Genomic DNA, 24,035 nt, shown 5'->3' with positions numbered 1-24,035 from the left:
GAAATGTGTGTGTTTGAAAGATAGAAATGTGTGTGTTTAAAAGAGAGAAATGTGTGTGTTTAAAAGATAGAATTGTGTGTGTTTGAAAGATAGAAATGTGTGTGTTTAAAACATAGAAATGTGCGTGTTTAAAACATAGAAATGTGTGTGTTTGAAAGATAGAAATGTGTGTGTTTAAAAGAGAGAAATGTGTGTGTTTAAAAGATAGAATTGTGTGTGTTTGAAAGATAGAAATGTGTGTGTTTAAAACATAGAAATGTGTGTGTTTAAACGATAGAAATGTGCGTGTTTAAAAGATAGAAATGTGTGTGTTTAAAACATAGAAATGTGCGTGTTTAAAAGATAGAAATGTGTGTGTTTAAAAGATAGAAATGTGTGTGTTTAAAAGAGAGAAATGTGTGTGTTTAAAAGATAGAAATGTGTGTGTTTAAAAGATAGAAATGTGTGTGTTTAAAACATAGAAATGTGTGTGTTTAAAAGATAGAAATGTGTGTGTTTAAAACATAGAAATGTGTGTGTTTAAAAGATAGAAATGTGTGTGTTTAAAAGATAGAAATGTGTGTTTGAAAGATAGAAATGTGTGTTTTTAAAACATAGAAATGTGCGTGTTTAAAAGATAGAAATGTGTGTGTTTAAAAGATAGAATGTGCGTGTTTAAAAGATAGAAATGTGTGTGTTTAAAAGATAGAAATGTGTGTGTGTTTAAAAGATAGAAATGTGTGTGTTTAAAAGATAGAAATGTGTGTGTTTAAAACATAGAAATGTGTGTGTTTAAAAGATAGAAATGTGTGTGTTTAAAAGATAGAAATGTGTGTGTTTGAAAGATAGAAATGTGTGTGTTTAAAAGATAGAAATGTGTGTGTTTGAAAGATAGAAATGTGTGTGTTTAAAAGATAGAAATGTGTGTGTTTAAAAGATAGAAATGTGTGTGTTTGAAAGATAGAAATGTGTGTGTTTGAAAGATAGAAATGTGTGTGTTTAAAAGAGAGAAATGTGTGTGTTTAAAAGATAGAATTGTGTGTGTTTGAAAGATAGAAATGTGTGTGTTTAAAACATAGAAATGTGCGTGTTTAAAACATAGAAATGTGTGTGTTTGAAAGATAGAAATGTGTGTGTTTAAAAGAGAGAAATGTGTGTGTTTAAAAGATAGAAATGTGCGTGTTTAAAAGATAGAAATGTGTGTGTTTAAAAGATAGAAATGTGTGTGTTTAAAAGATAGAAATGTGTGTGTTTAAAACATAGAAATGTGCGTGTTTAAAAGATAGAAATGTGCGTGTTTAAAAGATAGAAATGTGTGTGTTTAAAACATAGAAATGTGTGTGTTTAAAAGATAGAAATGTGTGTGTTTAAAAGATAGAAATGTGTGTGTTTAAAACATAGAAATGTGTGTGTTTAAAAGATAGAAATGTGTGTGTTTAAAACATAGCAATGTGTGTGTTTAAAAGATAGAAATGTGTGTGTTTAAAAGATAGAAATGTGTGTGTTTAAAACATAGAAATGTGTGTGTTTAAAAGATAGAAATGTGTGTGTTTAAAAGATAGAAATGTGTGTGTTTAAAAGATAGAAATGTGTGTGTTTAAAAGATAGAAATGTGTGTGTTTAAAACATAGCAATGTGTGTGTTTAAAAGATAGAAATGTGTGTGTTTAAAAGATAGAAATGTGTGTGTTTAAAACATAGAAATGTGTGTGTTTAAAAGATAGAAATGTGTGTGTTTAAAACATAGAAATGTGTGTGTTTAAAAGATAGAAATGTGTGTGTTTAAAAGATAGAAATGTGTGTGTTTGAAAGATAGAAATGTGTGTGTTTAAAAGATAGAAATGTGTGTCTTTAAAAGATAGAAATGTGTGTGTTTGAAAGATAGAAATGTGTGTGTTTGAAAGATAGAAATGTGTGTGTTTAAAAGAGAGAAATGTGTGTGTTTAAAAGATAGAAATGTGTGTTTAAAAGATAGAAATGTGTGTGTTTAAAAGAGAGAAATGTGTGCGTTTAAAAGATAGAAATGTTTGTGTTTGAAAGATAGAAATGTGTGTGTTTAAAAGAGAGAAATGTGTGTGTTTAAAAGATAGAATTGTGTGTGTTTGAAAGATAGAAATGTGTGTGTTTAAAACATAGAAATGTGCGTGTTTAAAACATAGAAATGTGTGTGTTTGAAAGATAGAAATGTGTGTGTTTAAAAGAGAGAAATGTGTGTGTTTAAAAGATAGAATTGTGTGTGTTTGAAAGATAGAAATGTGTGTGTTTAAAACATAGAAATGTGCGTGTTTAAAACATAGAAATGTGTGTGTTTGAAAGATAGAAATGTGTGTGTTTAAAAGAGAGAAATGTGTGTGTTTAAAACATAGAAATGTGTGTGTTTAAAACATAGAAATGTGTGTGTTTAAAACATAGAAATGTGTGTGTTTAAAACATAGAAATGTGTGTGTTTAAAACATAGAAATGTGTGTGTTTAAAAGATAGAAATGTGTGTGTTTAAAACATAGCAATGTGTGTGTTTAAAAGATAGAAATGTGTGTGTTTAAAAGATAGAAATGTGTGTGTTTAAAACATAGAAATGTGTGTGTTTAAAAGATAGAAATGTGTGTGTTTAAAACATAGAAATGTGTGTGTTTGAAAGATAGAAATGTGTGTGTTTAAAACATAGAAATGTGTGTGTTTAAAACATAGAAATGTGTGTGAACATTTTTAAATCTGCCAACATCAGGGAGAGATGAAGGACTTTTGAATATGAACTCTTTATTTAGTTACAGTGAGAAAGAGGACAAACATTTGTAAAGGCTGAAGATGTGACGTATAAACACTGATCTCTGCCATGTGAGCACTAAGAGATAAACAAGCTTCCTCCAGTGAAGGTCAAAGACTTTGAGAGGGCAAATCCAGGTCTGAGTATATCACTCCTGTTCTGACCTCTTTACGCTGGAGATGACTTACTTCTTATTACTTGCTTTGAAATGTCTCAATGGCCTGGCACCTGCAGAGTGTCCCTGTGTCCCCTGTGTCCCCTGTGTCCCCCGTGTCCCCTGTGTCCCCTGCAGTGGAAAACAGATGTGGCTGTGGTGGCTCTAACACACACATGCACAAACGGGTGCATATGAAAAACAAAGTAGACAGTGAATGTCAGGATGGTTGAACGCGCATCGACATGTTCCACGTGTTCCGTCACTCAGGTTGTCTTGGCAACAACAAGATTGTCATCGCTAATGTACTGCTGCTCATTATTATCATCCTTATTATTATTACTATGATTATTATTATCATTAATTGTATTATCATTATTATTATTATTATTATTATTATTATTATTATCATCATTAATGTTATTATTATTATTGTTGTTGTATTATCATTATTATTATTATTATTATTATTATTATTATTATTATCATCATTAATGTTATTATTATTATTGTTGTTGTATTATCATTATTATTATTATTATTATTATTATTATTATTATTATTATTATTATTATCATTATCATTATGTTATTATTATTATTGTTGTTGTATTATCATTATTATTATTATCATTAATGTTATTATTATTATATTATTATTAGTGAAGCCAGTATTTCAATTGAACATGTTTCCTCAACCTCTGGAGACACATCATAGTCTTACATTTACATATTTCATGTTGTGAGAATCAGCCAAAATGTCCTCATAAAGATAGGTTTGTCCTCACACACACACACACACACAGGACTCTACAATTCATTCATTCATTCATTCATCCATTCATTGGGGCAGCATTGAAAGCATTATCTGACTTTAATTCAAGTCCTAAACTTAAGCAGTTTTTATTTCATTTATTTTCATTTTTCCTTCATTAGGACCAGGTCTTGCTCTCCATGAGGACTACTGGTCCTGACAAGGTCAGTGTTTTTGTCAGACAACACGCTCGCGCGCGCGCGCGCACAGCGTTGCTCCTCCTCGGCGGACTTTTCGATCGAACAGAGAAGTGAATTTCACCGGAAACCAAACTTTTTTTATCTGAAGCAACAGAGAGAAAAAAGGGACGACACTTGTTTTCACACTTCCTTTTTCTGGTCAGTGACGTGGTTTTGCTGTTGCTGGAGATGTGTGAGAGACAGAGACACAGAGACAGCAGCAGAGACACGGAGACAGCAGTAGAGACATAGACACGGAGACAGCAGCAGAGACAGGGACACGGAGACAGCAGCAGAGACACGGATCACCACACACAGAGAAGACGTCGACTGACACCATGGAGGATGTGAGTAGTGCTTCAGCTCTTGTCAGCCGCTTGTGTCCAAACTAAAGAAACGAGAAAGAAAAACAAAGTGTGTTCCGTGTGAAGTGGACGCGCTTCACAGGACTCACAGTCCAGCCAGAGACAGGTTTGATGATGATGATGATGATGATGATGAGACGTTAATTTGAAACAGATTACACCTGCACGCCCGTTAATCTCCTTCAGAGTTTTCAGAGCAGCGCGTGGGTGTGAACACAAGTTTCGAAACGGAAGTTCTAATTTTGTCAGATGAATTCACCATCGTTACCATCGCAGTTTATCTAGTCAGAGAGGATATTACACCAGTAACATGACTACAGGACGTTTACATACAGTATTCTATTCTATTCTAAAACAAATAACCAACACCACAGCTGTACTGGGAGTAAGGAGTCAACTTTTTAAACAGTGAAATAAAAACAGATATACACAGCAAAGTATGAAGAATATCAATCATTCAAAAATTCTTAAATGACTGAGGATGACATTTTATGGACCAAACTATAGATTTGTAACTAATTATGTTTATTATTATTTATGTATATTTTCATTTATTAAACTACAAATACAATGTCAATGTCACTGGCTGACATGTTAGCAGAGGCCTTATCATCATCATCATTGTTATTATTATTATCATCATCATTATCATCATCATCGTTGTTATTATTATCATCATCATCATCATCATCATTATTATCATCATCATCGTTGTTATTATTATCATCATCATCATCATTATTATCATCATCATCATTGTTATTATTATCATCATCATTTTCATCATCATCATCATTGTTATTATTATTATCATCATCATCATCATCATCATCATTATTATCATCATCATCATCATCATCATTGTTATTATCATCATCATCATCATCATCATTGTTATTATTATCATCATTATCATCATCATTGTTATTATCATCATCATTATCATTATTGTTATTATTATCATCATTATCATCATCATCATTATTATCATCATCATTGTTATTATTATTTATTATCTTCATTATCATCATCATTATTATCATCATCATCATCGTTATTATTATTTATTATCTTCATTATCATCATCATTATTATTATCATCATCATTGTTATTATTATTATTTATTATCTTTATCATCATCATCATCATTATGATCATCATTGTTATTATTATCGTCATCATTATCATCATCATTGTTATTATTATTTATTATCATCATCATCATCATCATTATTATCATCATCATCATCATCATCATCATCATTGTTGTTATTATCATTATCATTGTTATTATTATCATCACTGTTATTATTTATTATCATCATCATCATTATCATCGTCATCATTGTTGTTATTATCATCATCATTATTATCATCATCATCATCATTGTTGTTATTATCATCATCATTGTTGTTATTATCATCATCATCATCATCATCATTATTATCATCATTGTTGTTATTATCATCATCATTGTTATTATTATCATCATCATTATCATCATCACTGTTATTATTTATTATCATCATCATCATTATCATCGTCATCATTGTTGTTATTATCATCATCATCATCATTGTTGTTATTATCATCATCATTGTTGTTATTATCATCATCATCATCATTGTTGTTATTATCATCATCATTGTTATTATTATATATTATCCTGGTTATTTTTGAGCTCACTTCATATTTTGAACCACCAGATACAAAACTGACTTATTATGTGAAAGGTTTGACTTATTAAGGGGAAGTGACTTATGAGAAAAGGGAAGTGCATGGAACCCCCCCGACCCCCCCCCCCCCCCCCCCCCCCCCAAGACAACATTAAAAACTCTGATGATGATGATGATGATGGTGATGATGGTGATGATGGACAAAAGTCATCAGAATAAACATGCGTGTGATTGGCAGTGACAGGTCTGCTTCACAGGTTACACCGGAAATGATCGTTGACGTGTTTTTAAATAGACACTCGCACTGAAACAACATTCAGTCAACTTTTCATTACATTACATAAGTGAGTGAGTGAGTGAGTGAGTGAGTGAGTATATATCAACATGTCGTTTAGATTTTTAGAATTCACTTTTTCATCCTTTCACTTTTTTCCAAAATTGTAGTTTGAATGAATTTATAATTTCTTTTCTTTACCTTATGAATAATTAGAATCATGTGCTGCTGTGTTATTGTATGAATGACACACGTCAGTCAGAGAGGATGAATCAGCACAGACTCCTCCTCCATTATTTATCTAAAATGTAACAATGTTTGTCACTCTTTCATTCATTAAATATAAATATTACCCGTGGACGAGAACGTGCACTGTGTGTGTGTGTGTGTGTGTGTGTGTGTGTGTGTGTGTCTTTGTGCACAGTTGTTTATGAGACAGATCACAATGAGTTGCAGTAACTTGTTATCTCTCTGTGGTATTTGCAGAGAGAGGACAGAGGACAGAGGAGAGGTCAGAGGAGAGAGGACAGAAGAGAGAGGACAGAGGAGATAGGACAGAGGAGAGAGGAGAGAAGAGAGGACAGAGGAGAGAAGAGAGGGGACAGAAGGGAGAGGAGAGAAGAGAGGACAGAGAGGAAGAGCTTTGTCTCCCTCATCATCTGTGTAGAATCTGCCTCGTGCTGTTTTTGCAAAAAAGAATAATGAACATAAACAAAAGTCACAGACGTGGAAGAGGAGCAACATGAGACAGCGAGGGGATGTGCAGCGTTAGTCGACTACAGAAGCAGAAGTGAGAAGTAGACAACTCTGCACATGAACTACCGAGGACAAGAGTCTGTGAGACTCGCCCTGTCATTATTATTATTTGTATTCTTATTTATTTATTTATTTATTTTCTGACTGTGTGATGTGGGATAACTGGACCGTACACAGGGGGACAGGGGGACAGGAGGACGGGGACCGACAAGAGGAAGGGAAAACAGAGGAGTAAGCGGGAGGGAAGAGAGAGAGAGAGAGAGAGAGAGAGACCCACACTTGACCATAAATAGTCAGAAAAAAGTTGTATATAAATATTCATTGATGATGTGCATGCAGCAGAGATAATACCACATACCAGAGCAAGAGATTTGCCACAGTTGAATATCTTTTTCTGTGTCGGTCAGCATGTCAGTACCAAGGTTAGAATAGTTAACGAAATCTAATGAAATAACCAAGACTAAAAACTAACTGTTTATAAAACAAACTAACATTGTTTGTACATTTATTCCATACATAATATGTTTCATTTATTTTTGATAGGTTTTTATTTTCATTCATAATAAAATATGTTCAGTTTGTTTTTGTTTACAATGTGAGACATACGACTATGCAAGTTAAATATAATATGTCTTATGTTTAGTAGATTATTATTATTGTTTATGTTTTGATGTGTTTCATTTTTACCTGACACACTAATAACTGCTGCGATGGACTGGCGAACTGTCCAGGGTGTACCCCGCCTATCGCCCGATGTAGCTGAGATTGGCACAGCACCCCCCGCGACCCTCTGGTGGAGGATAAAGCGGTAGATGATGACTGACTGACTGACACTAATAACTGTATGATGCACATTTTGCACCTCAGTCTATTTTCTTGTAGAAAATACGTGTTATGACCTTTTTGAATCTTATTCTATATTACCAAAAACCAACACTAAAACTAATACAAACTAAACTAAAACTAAGCATTTACAAAAATCAAAATGAGCAAACCTGCTCTAAATACTAATTCAACCTAACTCATTTAAAAAAACTAAATAAAAACTATTATAACCTTGGTCAGCACGCAGACCTGCAGACAAAAGCCCAAAACCAGCGGATTCACAAGCACTGCACAGCGTCCATCACTTTTCATTTCACATGACACTTAAAGTGAAGCTACCTGTCCAGTAGAAACAGCGCCACCATGGAGACTCAGGGGCCCAGCAGGGGCTCAGACTCAGGGGCCCAGTAGGGGCCCAGTAGGGGCCCAGCAGGGGCCCACAGCTCAGACTTCAACTACAAATACCTAAAATGGCATCATTGAATCCTTGATGTTGAAGAGTTTCTGTTGAAACAGGAACAGCATGTCACTGTGTACGTGTTGTACCTCTCAGTTCCACTTTCCAGGTGTCACAATACTAGTGATGGGAAGTTTGGCTCTTTTCAGAGAGAAGAGCCGGCTCTTCTTTGGGAGCTGAGTCGAAAGAGCCGGCTCTTTCGACTCCTGAACGGCTCTTAATTTAGGATTTTTTTGTAGGCCTTTATTTTACCATAACTTTGCAAAAATTAATGGTTTGTGTGTTGAAAACGCTTTCATGTTCAGTGTTTTTATGAGAAGCCTTATAATTGCCTAATTTTGTTTCCATTGCTTTGTTACAAAACCATTCTTTTGTTTAATATTTTAATCAAACATTTTATTGCACAAATTAACAACAAAACTGCAAATAAATCCACAGAACAGAACCAAACTCAAACAAACAGTATCTGTCTAACTTGCAGTGGAGCGCCCCCCTCTCTGTTTTCACATAATGGTATGATCCTATATCTGATTGGCCGTGATGCTGACCAATCAAATCAAAGTTCTGCCTTGAGCACTGAGCTCTGATTCACTACAAAGCTCTCAGAGGGTGACATGACACATCACTACACAATACTGTCCTGATGTCAAATGAATAGTGAACTCTGTGCTTTGATTTAACTGTGTGTGCAAACTATTTTACGTAGACAAAACCCAAAACCTGTCTTATCCTCACATGAGAATAAAATACAGGGATTTTTTTTTTTATCATTGAATCATTTTACTTAATATTTCAACCTAAACTGCAGGACTGGGTATCCACTGTTTTTTTAGGTTTGTTGTTTGTATTCCTACCTCACATGCTGAATGTTTGTTTCACAGTCGTCTGTTCTCCTCACTAACCTCGAGTGCATAGGGTGACGTGTCTCAGTGATGAAACAGACGAGCACATTATGTGTCAGGCACTAAACAATAAACCTCCTCTCATAATCGCACCATTATCCATGAATGTATGTGAGTGCATCCTCTGTCTGAGGCAGCACTCAGAAAATTCCTCTATGAAAGAAAAAGTCTCAATAATGACTGTGTGTGTGTGTGTGTGTGTGTGTGTGTGTGTGTGTGTGTGTGTGTGTGTGTCCTTGAAGGGACATACATTCCTGAAAATAATCTTTCAAAAGTCTCTTTGTGAGACACATCATTTTTGCAGTTATTGTACGAGGGTGTAATTTAGGACGATGTAACGATAGTGAAGTAACATTGACAGTATATGCGTGATATCTGTGATATCTCTTCATAGTTCTCTGTCTTTATCAACCTTAATATTTTTAATATTAGGACTGGGTTTGCAAATGTCATGCATTTACTGCTCATACAATACTTCATAGTTAATATAAATGATCACAGTACTAACTACACAGTAACACAGTACTAACGACACAGTAACAGAGTACTAACTACACATGGCGAGGTACTGCTGAAGGCTTTAATGGACACGTCTGTCACATTATCATTTTTTTCCTGTTTTCCTTCTATGTTATTTATCATGCACACTGAGGACCTCCACACACTCTTATGATGACACCATGATGCACACTGAGGACCTTCTCACACTCTCATGATGACACCATGTCCTCAGTGTGCATCATGGTATCATCATGTGAGTGAGAAGGTCCTCAGTGTGCATCATGGTGTCATCATGAGAGTGTGAGAAGGTCCTCAGTATGCATCATGGTGTCATCATGAGAGTGTGGGAAGGTCCTCAGTATGCATCATGCTGTCATGAGAGAGTGAGAAGGTCCTCAGTGTGCATCATGGTGTCATCATGAGAGTGTGAGGAGGTCCTTAGTGTGCATCATGGTGTCATAAGAGTGTGTGAGAAGGTCCTCAGTGTGCATCATGGTGTCATCAAGAGAGTGTGAGAAGGTCCTCAATGTGCATCATGGTGTCATCATAAGAGTGTGAGGAGGTCATCAGTGTGCATCATGGTGTCATCATGAGAGTGTGAGAAGGTCCTCAGTGTGCATCATGGTGTCATCATGAGAGTGAGAATGTCCTCAGTGTGCATCATGGTGTCATGAAAGTGTGAGGAGGTCCTCAGTGTGCATCATGGTCTCATCATAAGAGTGCAAGGAGGTCCTCAGTGTGCATCATGGTGTCATCATGAGAGTGTGAGGAGGTCCTCAGTGTGCATCATGGTGTCATCATGAGAGTGTGAGAAGGTCCTCAGTGTGCATCATGGTGTCATCATGAGAAAGTGAGAAGGTCCTCAGTGTGCATCTTGCTGTCATCATGAGAGCGCGAGGAGGTCCTCAGTGTGCATCATGGTGTCATCATAAGAGTGTGAGAAGGTCCTCAGTGTGCATCATGGTGTCATCATGAGAAAGTGAGAAGGTCCTCAGTGTGCATCTTGCTGTCATCATGAGAGTGCAAGGAGGTCCTCAGTGTCATCATGAGAGTGTGAGAAGGTCCTCAGTGTGCATCATGGTGTCATCAAGAGAGTGTGAGAAGGTCCTCAATGTGCATCATGGTGTCATCATAAGAGTGTGAGGAGGTCATCAGTGTGCATCATGGTGTCATCATGAGAGTGTGAGAAGGTCCTCAGTGTGCATCATGGTGTCATCATGAGAGTGAGAATGTCCTCAGTGTGCATCATGGTGTCATGAAAGTGTGAGGAGGTCCTCAGTGTGCATCATGGTCTCATCATAAGAGTGCAAGGAGGTCCTCAGTGTGCATCATGGTGTCATCATGAGAGTGTGAGGAGGTCCTCAGTGTGCATCATGGTGTCATCATGAGAGTGTGAGAAGGTCCTCAGTGTGCATCATGGTGTCATCATGAGAAAGTGAGAAGGTCCTCAGTGTGCATCATGGTGTCATCATGAGAGTGAGAATGTCCTCAGTGTGCATCATGGTGTCATGAAAGTGTGAGGAGGTCCTCAGTGTGCATCATGGTGTCATCATGAGAGTGAGAATGTCCTCAGTGTGCATCATGGTGTCATGAAAGTGTGAGGAGGTCCTCAGTGTGCATCATGGTGTCATCATGTGAGTGAGAAGGTCCTCAGTGTGCATCATGCTGTCATCATATGAGTGCAAGGAGGTCCTCAGTGTGGATCATGCTGTCATTATGAGACTGTGAGGAGGTCCTCAATGTGCATCATGGTGTCATCATGAGAGTGTGAGAAGGTCCCCAGTGTGCATCATGGTGTCATGAGAGTGTGAGGAGGTCCCCAGTGTGCATCATGGTGTCATGAAAGTGTGAGGAGGTCCTCAGTGTGCATCATGGTGTCATCATGTGAGTGAGAAGGTCCTCAGTGTGCATCATGCTGTCATCATGAGAGTGCGAGGAGGTCCTCAGTGTGCATCATGGTGTCATCATAAGAGTGCAAGGAGGTCCTCAGTGTGCATCATGGTAGGGCTGGGCGATAATTCGATTCCGATTTGGGATCACGATAAATTTTTGTTCGATTTCGATAATAAGCTTGGGTTAATTATTCGATATCACATGAAAAAGTAAGCACAACAACAACAGTATCAGAGTCTGTCGGCTGCCGTATGCCAGTAGGACACGCCCACTTCCCATTGTGAGCAGTGTCGCTAAAGTTCCAACCAGAGAGAGAGCAGGAAAGAAGTTGAAGAAATGAGGAAAAAATTAGCGAAAATAATGCCGAACACAGCGAAGACATTGTAAAAAAGAAAGGGCCACACAACGTCAATTGTGTGGACGTGGTTTGGATACTGCAAAAGCGACCAGGAGCGGTCTGTAAAATATGCCGGCGGTTGGTAGCAGCCAGGACAGGGAACACAACGCCTGTGGCGGCACCACCTCAGTGTTTACACTGACAGTGTGACTCTGTGGGCTCAAGCTAGCACGACGTCTGCCGTTAGCATCGCTAGCGAGAGCGGCTCTGTGAAACAAAAATCTATCCAGTCGTTCTTTGCAGCCATTGCCCCGTATGAAATATATAAACTATAAAAGCGGAGCAAAAATATAACAAGCGCTATTAGTTATTAGTTATTGCCTCGCTGCTTTAAAGCCAGATGTGGTGGACAGACTTGTCTTTCTTGTAAAAAACCTATAATGGGGTAAATGATAGAATAACCGACTGGTTTACTACATCTTGTGCAATTTTGGCTCAGATTTCGTTCTACTTTTAAAATATTTCTAGAGATCTACCTTAATCTTTCAGGTAGCATTTGTGCCAGGGCCATGTTTACTGTTTTTGTACTGGAGATGTTCACTGTCCAGCCAAAGCAATTGATGTGATAGTTGTCACAGCTGTTAGTTTATATACAATGTTTCAATAGGTAAAAGCTTGTATTGTGTGTAAAGGAGATGACTCATGTTTACATTACAAAAGATGTGCACAACCTTTTATTTTTGCACTTTTCAATACCTCCAAAAAACCAATATAGTAGTATTATAGTGGTTTAGTTTTGACATTTATTTTGTCTTTGTTTAGCACTTGAATGTGTCAGAGGGTGTGACCCACATGTTAACTTAGTTAGGTTTTGTGCTGCCTCTATAAATATTTGAGATTATTATTATTTAATAATTGTTTTTAAGTCGTTTAAATAAGTTGTTTTTTATGTTATTAAACTTTATTATAAAGTTTCAGTGAATCTCTTATTTCTTCAAGCTTCAGGATGTCCCTCACACTGGCAGCATCTGCAAAAACTACATATCGTGATAAGAATCGAGATCGATCAATATGGAAAAACATATCGTAATAAAAAAATGTTCCATATCGCCCAGCCCTACATCATGGTGTCATCATAAGAGTGTGAGGAGGTCCTAAGTGTGGATAATGGTGTCAGCATGAGAGTGTGAGAAGGTCCTCAGTGTGCATTATGGTGTGATCATGAGAAAGTGAGGAGGTCCTCAGTGTTTATCATGGTGTCATCATGAGAGTGTGTGGAGGTCCTCAATGTGCATCATGTTGTCATCATGAGAGTGTGAAGAGGTCCTCAGTGTGCATCATGGTCTCATCATTTGAGTGAGAAGGTCCTCAGTGTGCATCATGCTGTCATTATGAGAGTGCGAGGAGGTCCTCAGTGTGCATCATGAGAGTGTGAGAAGGTCCTCAGTGTGCATCATGGTATCATCATGTGAGTGAGAAGGTCATCAGTATGCATCATGCTGTCATCATGAGAGAGTGAGAAGGTCCTCAGTGTGCATCATGGTGTCATCATGAGTGTGTGAGGAGGTCCTCAGTGTGCATCATGCTGTCATCATGAGAGTGTGAGAAGGTCCTCAGTTTGCATCATGGTGTTATCATGAGAGTGTGAGAAGGTCCTGAGTGTGCATCATGAGAGTGTGAGAAGGTCCTCAGTGTGCATCATGGTGTCATCATGAGAGTGAGAAGGTCCTCAGTGTGCATCATGGTGTCATAATGAGAGTGTGAGGAGGTCCTCAATATGCATCATGTTGTCATGAGAGTGTGAGGAGTGTGCATCATGGTGTCATCATGAGAGTGTGAGAAGGTCCTCAGTGTGCATCATGGTGTCATCATGAGAGTGTGAGAAGGTCCTCAGTGTGCATCATGGTGTCATCATGAGAAAGTGAGAAGGTTCTCAGTGTGCATCATGTTGTCATCATGAGAAAGTGAGAAGGTCCTCAGTGTGCATCATGATGTCATCATGAGAAAGTGAGAAGGTTCTCAGTGTGCATCATGCTGTCATCATGAGAAAGTGAGAAGGTCCTCAGTGTGCATCATGGTGTCATCATGAGAAAGTGAGAAGGTTCTCAGTGTGCATCATGCTGTCATCATGAGAAAGTGAGAAGGTCCTCAGTGTGCATCATGGTGTCATCATGAGAAAGTGAGAAGGTTCTCAGTGTGCATCATGTTGTCATCATGAGAAAGTGAGAAGGTCCTCAGTGTGCATCATGATGTCATCATGAGAGTGTGAGAAGAGTGTGAGAAGGTCCTCAGTGTGCGTCATGGTGTCATCATGAGAAAGTGAGAAGGTTCTCAGTGTGCATCATGCTGTCATCATGAGAGTGCGAGGAGGTCCTCAGTGTGCATCATGGTGTCATCATGAGAACGTGAGAAGGTTCTCAGTGTGCATCATGCTGTCATCATGAGAAAGTGAGAAGGTCCTCAGTGTGCATCATGATGTCATCATGAGAGTGTGAGAAGGTCCTCAGTGTGCATCATGGTGTCATCATGAGAAAGTGAGAAGGTTCTCAGTGTGCATCATGTTGTCATCATGAGAAAGTGAGAAGGTCCTCAGTGTGCATCATGGTGTCATCATGAGAAAGTGAGAAGGTTCTCAGTGTGCATCATGGTGTCATGAGAGTGTGAGGAGTGTGCATCATGGTGTCATCATGAGAGCGTGAAAAGAGTGCGAGGAGGTCCTCAGTGTGCATCATGCATCTGAACCTCATTGTAATGTTGACCAGTCAGTGAGTGTACCTGTCTCTGAACTGAAACCTATGGAATGTTGTAGAACATGTCAACCACACCAAAGTGCAATGCTTTAACCAGTGAGCAAAGCAAAGCTACTAGCTGCTACTACTAGGCACCAGATTGCTGTGATTTATACAACTGCTAGGGGGCGCTGGTTTTGAAAGCGTAAATACAGACCATAATCCCTGTATACAAACGATATGTGTTTCACTGGAGGACAGGTCATGATTATTGTTGGCAAAATAATTTAGATTTATGATATTGTTGCAATAATTGTATTAATGTGCTTTTATTAGATATTTAAAAAAGCAGCTGAAATAATGTACTCACACGTTTCATACATTAGTCTTTTAATGTTACAGAAACATTTAAATAAACATGACTTCCTGTGTTTTGGGTGGAGCTTTGAATGGAGGTACAGTGGGAGTGGTGTATGTACATCACTGTAAACTTTAGTTTTAAACTCATTATATGGTTCTAAAACACACTGCTCTTATTTTTATTTCTGTTTTTGCAGATGTGATTATATTTAATGATTTATCTATATAGTCTTACGCTCACCCTGACTGTGAGCCACACAGCACTTTCCTGTGAGCTGCAGTGAAGCTTGTGCTGAGTTCAGGATGCGCAGGTCAGCGTGTGAAACTCAATGAATGCCAGATGCTCTCTGACCTGAAGCTGAATCAGAAACACATGTGTGCTGAGGTGTGTCACAGCCGTTCTCTCCCTCCTCTAAAAGACATACCTCAGCCTCAGCAGTTTCTAATTTTGTGACTGCTTTTAAAAGATGTTTTTTTCTGCACAACAGCAGCGTGTGGGCAGAGTTGGGTTAAAGGTTGGATTAGGTCTGTGCTGCAGAACAGACTTCCTGTGTAAAGCATGATCTCACAGCGCTGAGCTTTAGTCATCAGCTGAGCTCTGAGTAATGGAATCCTCCCACTGCTACTCTCTTCAAGCTTGTAGTCAGCACTGCACTGAATCCAAGCTTTTCAGACCCTCTTCCATCCGTGTCACCCATGTTAAACCACGTCAGCGGAGTTCTGAGGCCAACATAGAGGGGCTTAAGCGTCCTCGTTGTCTCTGGCATGTCTTTCCTCCTCACTTGGCCTTCCTTTCTGTGCAGCTGCACTGCTGTTTACCATACGGAGACACACTTTCAATAGCAGTGAAAGGGAAAGAACAGTCAGATGACCTCCCACCTCAACCCAAGACATTTCCTGTGGAATATTCTCCAACACAAACAAAGGCTGGACCTTTACGAATGTAGACTCAGCAGCCCGTATCATCAGTAGAACACATCAGCCCCGTCCTCCAACTACTTCACTGGCTGCCTGTCACATACCGAGTTCAACATAAGCTCCTCCTTCTCACCGTCAAAACTCTCCATAATCTTTTCTGACCTCTTTCATCGCCACGCTCCCTCTCGTTCCCTCAGATCATCAGCTGCCCTCCAACTCACGACAGCCTCTGTCTGTCTCCTCACCATGGCGTCCAGGACTCTCTCAATATTGACTCCCTTCACACCTTTAAATCCAGACTCAAGACACACCTTAGAATTGCCTTCTCCCTCTGACACCCCCCCCCCCCCCCGCCCAACCATCTCTATGTTACCTTTTCAGCGTTCTCGTAGTTTTAAGTATGTCCATAATTTGAAACTTCTACAAATGACTAACAGCATGTGACACTTCTCAGAGATGGAAGAATGTGGATCAGTCTCTGAAATTCAACCCCTTTAGTCAGATGTTTAATCAGCAGATTTATGACATTTTGTCATCAAAGCCTTCTTTGTGGTCTCTGTGCAGAGAACTTAGAGACTTCTTGTAATGTCAGTCAGACTGTGATCAGTCAGCAGCACACCAGTTTATCCAGATGGTCTTAGTGTGTCTGACTGAAGCCTCTGTCTGTATCCTCTCTCAGTTTTATGACATATCCAGGCTCTTCCTCACCACATGTAACGAAGCTGTGGTGTTCAGAGCCTTACTGTGTTCAGTGCCTTCAGATAATGTATGTTGTGATTAAAAAAAGGAATTTAATTAAATAACATTCATGAATTACCATATATTATTATATATAGTTACATATATAGTTTATCTAAGATTGTGCACCTTGGAATTATTTGAGCCCATCAATGAATGAATGAATGATGAATTTGGTCTAAAGTGGACACAAACATACATAATCTGCCTTTGTATGTATAATAGTATACTGTTATATTAGAGAGTAACCAGTATTCTTTGCTGGAACACAGAGCGTTGTGTTTTGATTGTGATTTCCTCTCGATATTGTTGTAGGGTGTGAACGAGGACCCCACCCAGCGCAAAGAGCCAACATTCCTGGGTAAGGCTGGCTGGGTGAAGAAGGCTCCTGGCAGACTGTTCGCAAGCTATAAAGACCGTTACATCCATGTGGAAAAGACAGACATCGTGGTGTATGAACATGAGGTATGCTTCCAATGATGTTCCCTCTTACTGCAGTAAGTGTTGGTTCAATATAAGCACAAACTCTTACATCAGTGAGTCCTCACAGAAAACAAAGTCCTCCCTTCAGCTGCTCAGTATATATCCAGACGTCATGTATCCACACTGTGTGTTGCAGGACCTGCAGAACTGCTTAGAGAGAGTGGACCTGGAAAACTATGACAGATGTCATGAACTGAAGACCCCCTTGAAGAAGAGACACAGACTGATACTGATCCGATCAGCAAAGTCTGGAAATAAGGTGAGCTGACAGGTGTGTTGAATTACCACGGAACCTGATCCTGAACCTGATGTGAAATACACTGGGTCGCAAAGGCCAGGTCAGATTTTCAGGGTAAACAGAAACTTTCCATGGGAATTAATGACAATTAATTATTCATTAGAAATGGGTTTTGGGTTTCTAGAAATCAAATGTGATGTCATGTGATGGACGAATAGCGTTGATATTAAACTGTATTTGCATCAAATCTGATTGTTTTAGCCAAGATTATGCTACAATATATTATGTACCAATTATATTTTATAGTTTCCAACCTTTAATCTTGAAAGTTTCCAGTTTATTCTCATTAATTCTCATAAATTCCCATTTTTTCCAATGGAAAGTTTCCAGTTTTGAAAATTCCTTGAAAACTCTTAAAATGAACAATATTAGAGCTTCGGTGGCTGATGTCACACAACCAAGGTTATTGCCCCTGACAGGATACTACGCTGTTTAAACACATATACTCGATAATACATGAATACATCCCATAATCTGTCTCTTCGTCGGCTGTTTTCATCACAAAAGTGAAGATTGTAGATAACTATTGTCCCAGGATGCCACAACAGTGGAAGAAAGGCTAACAGGCTGTTAGGAAGGACGCTCACAGTCGACTCACAGATTTCATGGTTAACTCTCAGTAAATAATGGACTAACATGATAACACAGTAATTATTACATCATTTGCATATCGTCACTAGTACACGCCAAAGCACCATTCTCATGCCTGATACCATTATTTTAAAAATACACAACAAAAAGTTGTGTATTCAGCTGATACCATTATTTTAAAAATACACAACAATGCGTTGTGTATTCAGCTGCGTGTGTGTGTGTGTGTGTGTGTGTGTGTGCGGGTGTGGGTGTGGGTGTGGGTGTGTGTCTCACCATGAGGAAACGTGAGCCCCTGAAAAGCAGAAATAGGTCACGTGACTGTAAACGAGCGAGAGAATGCAGATCACACACGTGTAGCAGCTTTATTTCAATTTTCCATGTCTTTAATAATTATTTTCTCAGTGGCATAGATTGAAGAGAGAGGACAGGAAGGACATGTGATGAAGTCATATTCTTACCAGTCAATAATATTCACTTTACGTTCCTCTCTTTCTTTGTTGTCTCTGTACAGACCTGAGATCACGTATGTTAGGATTTACAAGGACTTCATGTCTCTGAGACATTGTGATTTATTTCAGCCCTCAATAGGAACGCCCTCCCCCCTGAACTTGGAAGACTCAGAAACCTTAGCTTTACTCGTGAAGACGCCGTGGCCTGGATGACTGAGAACCTTCACAGACACAGTACAAAACATAGCAGTGTGTCAGGGAGACTTCACTTACGTCATATTTATAATTCATACATCAGACTGAGTCTGTGTAATAAACACATGATTAAAAAGATAAAGGTTTGACATCTCATGAGTTACTTTATTGTTAACCTTTGAAAAGGTTTGGACATTCTTTACTACGGTTATCGTTTTGAAAAAGGGGAAGTCGAGGAAAGGGGAACTGGTTACTTTGTTGCTCGATATATCAGTTTAACACAGTTCCTGAATCTGTTGGTAGTTTGTTCCCCTGTCGCTCAGGGTGAAAACACGGAATGGTCTGACCGGGATGTAAAGAGCCAGAAAGAGCTTGTTCACCAGCTGCCTGTCACAGTCCATGAGCCTCAGTGTTTTGGCTGCAGCTGAGTACGTTTTATTTCAGACTGTTGATTGTGTGTGTGTGTATTTGCCTCTTTATTGTCAGGTGATTTGTAAGATGTCTCTACCACCTTCAGGTGAATTCAGGTGAATTCAGGTGAATTCAGGTTCGGGTCTCTCACTGGGTGAGAGTCTTCAGAATACCCAAAGTCCCTGTGATGTCACCTGCTCTGTTCCCCCAGTACATCGTCACACACACACACACACACACACACACACACACACATTTACTTCCATCTAACAGTGGCTGTCGGTGGAGTTTTCTGATATTAATTGTGGAACCATTTTATGATGCTTACTGAAGTCAGACCTGAACATGATAAACTGTGTGTATGAAGCTTTGACCACAGCTGATGTTCGTGTGTTTGATCGTGTTCGACCCTCATTCATCAAGTGAGGATGCGTCATGTTCCCGTGTGGTTAGTAAACTGTGTTGTTGTTGTTTCCTCTTTTCTGTGAAATAGCACAGAAACATGGCTGCCAGCGGGGAAACCATTTATAAACACTGATGGTGTCAAAGAATGAACATAATAGTTCAGAGGCTTTACACTTATACAGTATACTCCTGAATGCATGTTTTCATTTCATCTACATTTGTATCGTTGTATTAACTTTTATGGGTCATGTGACTGACAGGTCAGTGATGTCAAGTTCCAGACTCAGACTGCCGAGGAGAAGGAAGCTTGGATTAAAGCCCTGACTGACGCCATCAGTCGAGCTAAGAACAAAGCGTTTGATGAGGTAAACGTCTGCGTGATTATAACTGTCACACACATCCAGTCTCTGTATGCACACACTCACGTTTAAGCATGTGTTTACAGGTCAAGGTTGATGAGAGCAATAATTTAGACCATGTTACTCGAACAAGGCCCAAAGGCAACCGGAGCCGCCGACCACCAACCAGAATACACATGAAGGAGGTTGGTAAAAGTGTGTGTGTGTGTGTGTGTGTGTGTGAGAGAGGTCAGTCAGTGTGGTGAAGATGAATGACACATTTACCATTACATGGATTTATCAACTAAAAATGAACCTTTCCAAACAGTAATGAGGTGTTTTACCTACTTCAAATATGTAATATTCACTGTATTTAAGTACTCTTAAGAGTGAGTTTATAGCATTAATGTAAACATAAACAAGTTCTTAAAAGTCTTAAACCTGAACCTGAACCTGATCATAGGTCAGTGATGCTAACATCTTTAGACTAACAACTTTAACAACGATCCATGGAGGAATTTATTTATCATTTATTTAGTAAAAGTTTGAAACATAAAAACCTCAGAACAACATGAAAGTGTGACTTTATTAGATGACATCAGTGCTCCAGACTCATGTGGTGATACATTGTAATGTGTCATCTCACAGCTCACAGATTTTAATGCCAGCGTCATATTCCCAGATAATCTGAAACCATATGTCCTCCTGTCACTCAAAGGTTTTTGTTTGAATGTATAAACAGAGGAAATCCAGGTGTGCAGGGTTAATCTAGTGAGTGAGTGAGTGAGTGAGTGAGCTTGACAGTGAACAGAGCACTGAAAACTGTGTTTTACCTGTATTCTTGTCCCTGTAGGTAGCTGAGGTATCATGTGACGGTATCCTACGTTTGGATCTTGATCTTGAGGGTGCTAAGATGCCGAATGGAACTTATTATGCTAATGTTGATGGTACTGAGACGCCAGAGGAAGATATTGGAATCCCAAGGCCAACTGATGAAGAGGGGACTGGCCCTAAGCCGGAGGTCAGTCCTCAGAACAAGGTCTTCAAAACTCCCATGCCCCCGAACAAAGATGCTAAACCCAGTCCAGTGCCTGAGGGTGAACCTGAGAAGAAGGTCTGTAACCCATATCATGCAATGCAGAAATATTTTTATATCGTTTTTTTCTAAAAACAGAATCGGTCTGTAAAACATGGTTTTGTTTTAAGGTCCTGAAGCCTCCCATGCCTCCATCTAAAGAACCCAAGTCCTGTATCTCACCTGCTGAGGCCAAAGCTGAGTGGAGTGCTGAAGCAGGGAAAGCCCCCCACCCTCCTAACCCCCCATCCAAATCTAAGAAACCCTCCCACCCTACTGTGCAGTCACACCAAGAGGTCCCACGTGTAGAGGATGAGTGTGAGGAGAAGGATGGTGATCACAGGAAAGAGACGACAGCTACAGACAAAGATGAGGCCGACAGTTCCGTCTGTGAAGAAGCTCAGGTTGGTGTAGAACGTGCTGATGTTTCCAGCACAGGAGAGCAGAACTTAGAAGAAGGCTCAGAGAAAACTACAACCACTTCTCTTCCTCTTCCACTTTCTGTGCAAATCTCAGACAAATGTCTTCAGCCTGACAAACATGGAGACCACAGCCCAACTAGAGAAGAGCTGCATGGGAAACACGAGTCTGTTCTCCAAACAGTAGAAGTGCCACCTACAAGTGAAGTCCCATCAGTTGTTGTCTCCTTGAATGAGCCCCTCACTGACAGCCTCACCCTGGGGCCACTGCTCTGCCAACTGCCCGGGGAGAGGAAAATGAAGGCAGAGGAAAAGTCTGTGGACAGTGGTCAGCACTCAGACAACGACAGTGAAGGCTCAGGGGCTGAAGACACACTGGCAGCTTCTACAGCTGCACTGAGAGGAAGCCAGCCTGGTCTGGATGTGCTGGATGCCAACGAAGATAACATTCACATATCTCTTAGATTAAGGCCGGCTGCAACAAAACCTCGTGTTAAATCACAGCTCACAAAGCCCACTTTACCACTCACGCCCTCCACCAAGGTGAAGTCAGCCTCCATCGGAGACCTGCTGTCCAACTCGTCAGTCTTTATTCAGGGGAGACCAAACCTCAGAGACGAGACGTCTCCCACAGATGATGTCATGAAACTTGAGACGGAAGTGGCTCTGGAAATGGAAAAAACAGACGAGCTTCTCAGCAGAGTGTCCACACTTCAGGACGAAGGTGAGCGGAAGCCAAAGGATCTGCTGACTGAGGCCATGGAGAAGCTGAAGAAAGCTGATCACGTCCTCAGAGAGGTCCGAAAACTGACACTCACAAAGAACACGAACAACAGGAAGAGCTGGTGAACGTCTCAGAGAGCAGAAGGAACTTTCACAAAACCTGGAGTGTGCTCGCGCTTACTTTGCAATTTTAAATAAGCTCAGCAGAAAAATGTCTGCTCTAATCCACAATCACAGAGTTTGTCATTGTGGGCCTGCTAATATTTTCTATTGTATTATTTTTCTATCTAAGAGCATGCATTCAATTAGTGTTATATTTGGCACTGGTATCAAATCAAATAAAACAAGAGGTCGGCTTTAGAACTCAAGCCTGTGTAAATAAATGTAAATCTAAGAGTGAGCCATGATAGATCTCCACCTGTGTTCCAGGACTTTTTCTACGGTACGTTTGAAATGGCTGCGCGCTGCATGTCCCTCTGCTGAGTTTGTGTTCACTATCACCATGGTTACCTGTAAATAATCAACTGGCATGCAGTTCAGTTCAATTCAGTTTTATTTGTATGACTTCAGAGGAGAGAACAAACTCTGACACAACCACACTCACAGATGTGCAGCATCTGCCTCGACCGGTTGGGGTGAAAGGAAGAATGAGGGACAGAGGAGAGGAGGGGGAGAGAAAGGACAAGAGGGAGGGGGACAGAGGAGAGGAGGGGGAGTCAAAGGACAAGAGGGAGGGAGTTATGTATCTAAGGCTAGATTTGTCTGAATCCAAGTATGTCTCAGTGTGATTCCGCTCACTACTTCACTCCCTACAGTTGTTTAACTATATTATTCATTCATTATTAATGTTACAGTAAAGTCTCATTCATGATGTTGACATTGAATATAAACTGTTGACCCAGCTGTGAGTGAAGTGTATAGTTAGAAGGTTACATCCAAATCCATCCCAAAGCCATGGAGTTAGCATTAGCCCACTTTAGCACATTAGCCCCTAACTGATAGGGTTCCACTGTTGTCACTGTAAAATACATGTGTGACATTTCACTTCTATTACTAGTATCATAGGACATAATGAATGGTCCTGGCTATGCAGCACAGGGACCTGTTACTTCTTATTAACTAAGTACAGTTACTTCTTATTAACTAAGTACAGTTACTTCTTTATTAACTAAGTACAGTTACTTCTTATTAACTAAGTACAGTTACTTCTTTAATAACTAAGTACAGTTACTTCTTATTAACTAAGTACAGTTACTTATTAACTAAGTACAGTTACTTCTTTAATTACTAAGTACAGTTACTTCTTTATTAACTAAGTACAGTTACTTCTTATTAATTAAGTACAGTTACTTCTTTATTAACTAAGTACAGTTACTTCTTATTAACTAAGTACAGTTACTTCTTTATTAACTAAGTACAGTTACTTCTTATTAACTAAGTACAGTTACTTCTTTATTAATTAAGTACAGTTACTTCTTATTAACTAAGTACAGTTACTTCTTATTAACTAAGTACAGTTACTTTATTAACTAAGTACAGTTACTTCTTTATTAATTAAGTACAGTTACTTCTTATTAACTAAGTACAGTTACTTCTTTATTAACTAAGTACAGTTACTTCTTATTAACTAAGTACAGTTACTTCTTTATTAACTGTTATTGCAGGTGAATGTTCTACTGTATGTTGTTTTTTCACAGATATTTTCTTTAAAAACAACATATTGAAAAAGCAGTTATTATATTTCCAACATCGTACTATAAAGTGTTGATTCTGTCCTTTAAATCGTTTTAAAGGAGCTCATGCTGTTGATTTATGAATGTTTCACTTCAGTAATTCCAGCTGTTTTTGTGCATCCATGCAAGATTTAGTTTTCCTTTATTGACTGATGACGATGACATTGTCCATCGCACAGAAGAAAGAGCATGTAGCAGCCATTTTGGCTCAAACTACCTTATCCTTCCTTTTAACACATATGTGCTTTTCAGTGCAGTTCTGAGATGGATGAATTTCCAACTGCTTTGTTC

The 24,035-nt window shown here is 39.1% G+C and overlaps 1 protein-coding gene across 1 annotated transcript; it reads left to right on the top strand.

The window, feature by feature from the left end:
* Positions 1-3,968: 3,968 nt before the first annotated feature.
* On the top strand, positions 3,969-23,269 carry plekho2 (pleckstrin homology domain containing, family O member 2). The gene is made up of 7 exons (XM_058644386.1): positions 3,969-4,235; positions 16,937-17,086; positions 17,241-17,363; positions 19,717-19,821; positions 19,902-20,000; positions 20,648-20,908; positions 21,001-23,269. The coding sequence occupies exons 1-7, from the start codon at positions 4,227-4,229 to the stop codon at positions 22,135-22,137; spliced, it is 1,884 nt and encodes a 627-aa protein (XP_058500369.1). The 5' UTR covers positions 3,969-4,226; the 3' UTR covers positions 22,138-23,269.
* Positions 23,270-24,035: the final 766 nt, after the last annotated feature.

The sequence above is a fragment of the Solea solea genome, chromosome 12, assembly GCF_958295425.1.
Source record: "Solea solea chromosome 12, fSolSol10.1, whole genome shotgun sequence".
NCBI lineage: Eukaryota > Metazoa > Chordata > Actinopteri > Pleuronectiformes > Soleidae > Solea > Solea solea.
The sequence above is the reverse complement of the archived record's forward strand: the minus strand, read 5'-3'. Positions and strand labels throughout refer to the sequence as shown.